General features: G+C 56.7%; 1 protein-coding gene across 1 annotated transcript in view; it reads right to left on the minus strand.

The window, feature by feature from the left end:
- The window catches only part of ZFTA (zinc finger translocation associated), an 11,422-nt gene that overhangs the window by 7,559 nt on the left and 2,371 nt on the right, over positions 1-1,492 (minus strand). Inside the window, exon 2 of the mRNA XM_077759578.1 lies at positions 51-287. Coding sequence (XP_077615704.1) covers positions 51-287 — 237 coding nt within the window. The remainder of the gene's footprint in view (positions 1-50; positions 288-1,492) is intronic.

The following is a 1,492-nucleotide window of genomic DNA, read 5'->3' on the forward strand; positions in this document are numbered from 1 at the left end:
AAGCCAGCGGGGCCGGGGCCCGACGCTGCGGGACGGAGGGGGCCCCAGACTGGAAGCGGGGAGGAGAAGGCGTGTGCCGCCGTGACTCAGGCTCCGGCCCCCGGAGGCCTGGGGGGTGCCAGGGGAGGCCCTTGACGCGGCCCCAGGACCCCCGCCCGGCCCGAGGAGGCGAAGGACGCTGACCCCGGGCGGGGTGTCGGGCACCTGGGGACGGGCGCCACCACGGCTGGGAAGCGCTGGGGCGGACCCTGGCTGCAAGCCCCCAAACGCCTCGGGGGGGGCCCCAGCTGCCAGAAAGCGGAGAGAAGGGACCAGCGAGAAGCGGTCCGGGGCGCGGCAGCCTGGGGTCCTTCCGCGAGGACCGGCTGGAGGAGCAGGTGCTTGCTTTGCCTGTGGTTAGTCGGCCACAACAAAGGCGATTCCTAGAGAACCAAATTACAGGGTGCGGAGGCCATGCAGGGTCTTATTATCTAGAGGTGGGTTGTGTGCTTTTCGCTGGGGATCCAGCGATCCGCTGAAGAAGTCCCCCTCGACAGACTCATTCGCCCACCCAATACCTACTGTGTGCCAACACGCCTTTAGGCGCTGGGCAGTGAACAGACAGACAAGACTGATACTGTTCATGACTTAACAGGCACCAACAGCTTATAACAAGGAAACACTTCCAGCCCTTCGGGAGCCATGGGAAATATTAAATGACCCGGAGCACGGGAGGCCTTTGCCCTAAGCGTTTGTGAAGAGGGGCCCAGAACTAACATTTCTGAAGTGCCTAAAGGTGTCTGTCAACCGTTGGAGATGTTGTCCCCATGACGACCTGCCGGAGACGTCACTTTGGGTAAACTGAGTCCCGGCCCTACAGCTCCACTCTGTTCGCTCCAGTGCTGGCCCCGCGTTCAGGGTGGAGCTGCATGACTTTCAGCCGCTGGGGGTTGGAGGGGCGGCCAGGCGGTGCCAGGAGATGGGGGAATTCTTTCATTCATTATGTCCTACCCTCACCCTCGCGCCAAGCCCAGGGCCACAAAGGGAAAATGAGGTACAGACCTGACTTCACATGCTCCTAAGTATGGGTTAAAAAAAGAAGTACCAGGGTAACCCACCATCAGGGCTGGCTATTGTGCAGCACTTTGGTATATGTCCTTTCCAGTTCTCTCCCTAAGGGTATATAAATAGGATAATTTTTGTTTTAAGATTTTATTTTTAAGTAATCTCTATACCCATTGTGGGGCTCGAACTCACAAACCTCGGATCAGCAGGCACCCCTAAATAGGATCATTTTATTTGTTACCAAAAAAAAAAAAAAAGCATCAAGTCCACGTGGAGCCATTCTTTTATTGCAGGATGCTTCTCTCTTTACCCACTTCCTGCGCCACTCCAGAAACGGCTCCAAGCTCTGCAGTCCTGAAGCATTCTCAGCAACTGATCCTCACAGCCGCCCCATGAAGATAAAGCTTCACCTTTATCACCTAAATAATTACCTGACACTGGCAGGTTG

This window comes from Crocuta crocuta, unplaced genomic scaffold (genome assembly GCF_008692635.1).
Source record: "Crocuta crocuta isolate KB4526 unplaced genomic scaffold, BGI_CrCroc_1.0 scaffold53, whole genome shotgun sequence".
In the NCBI taxonomy this organism is placed as follows: domain Eukaryota; kingdom Metazoa; phylum Chordata; class Mammalia; order Carnivora; family Hyaenidae; genus Crocuta; species Crocuta crocuta.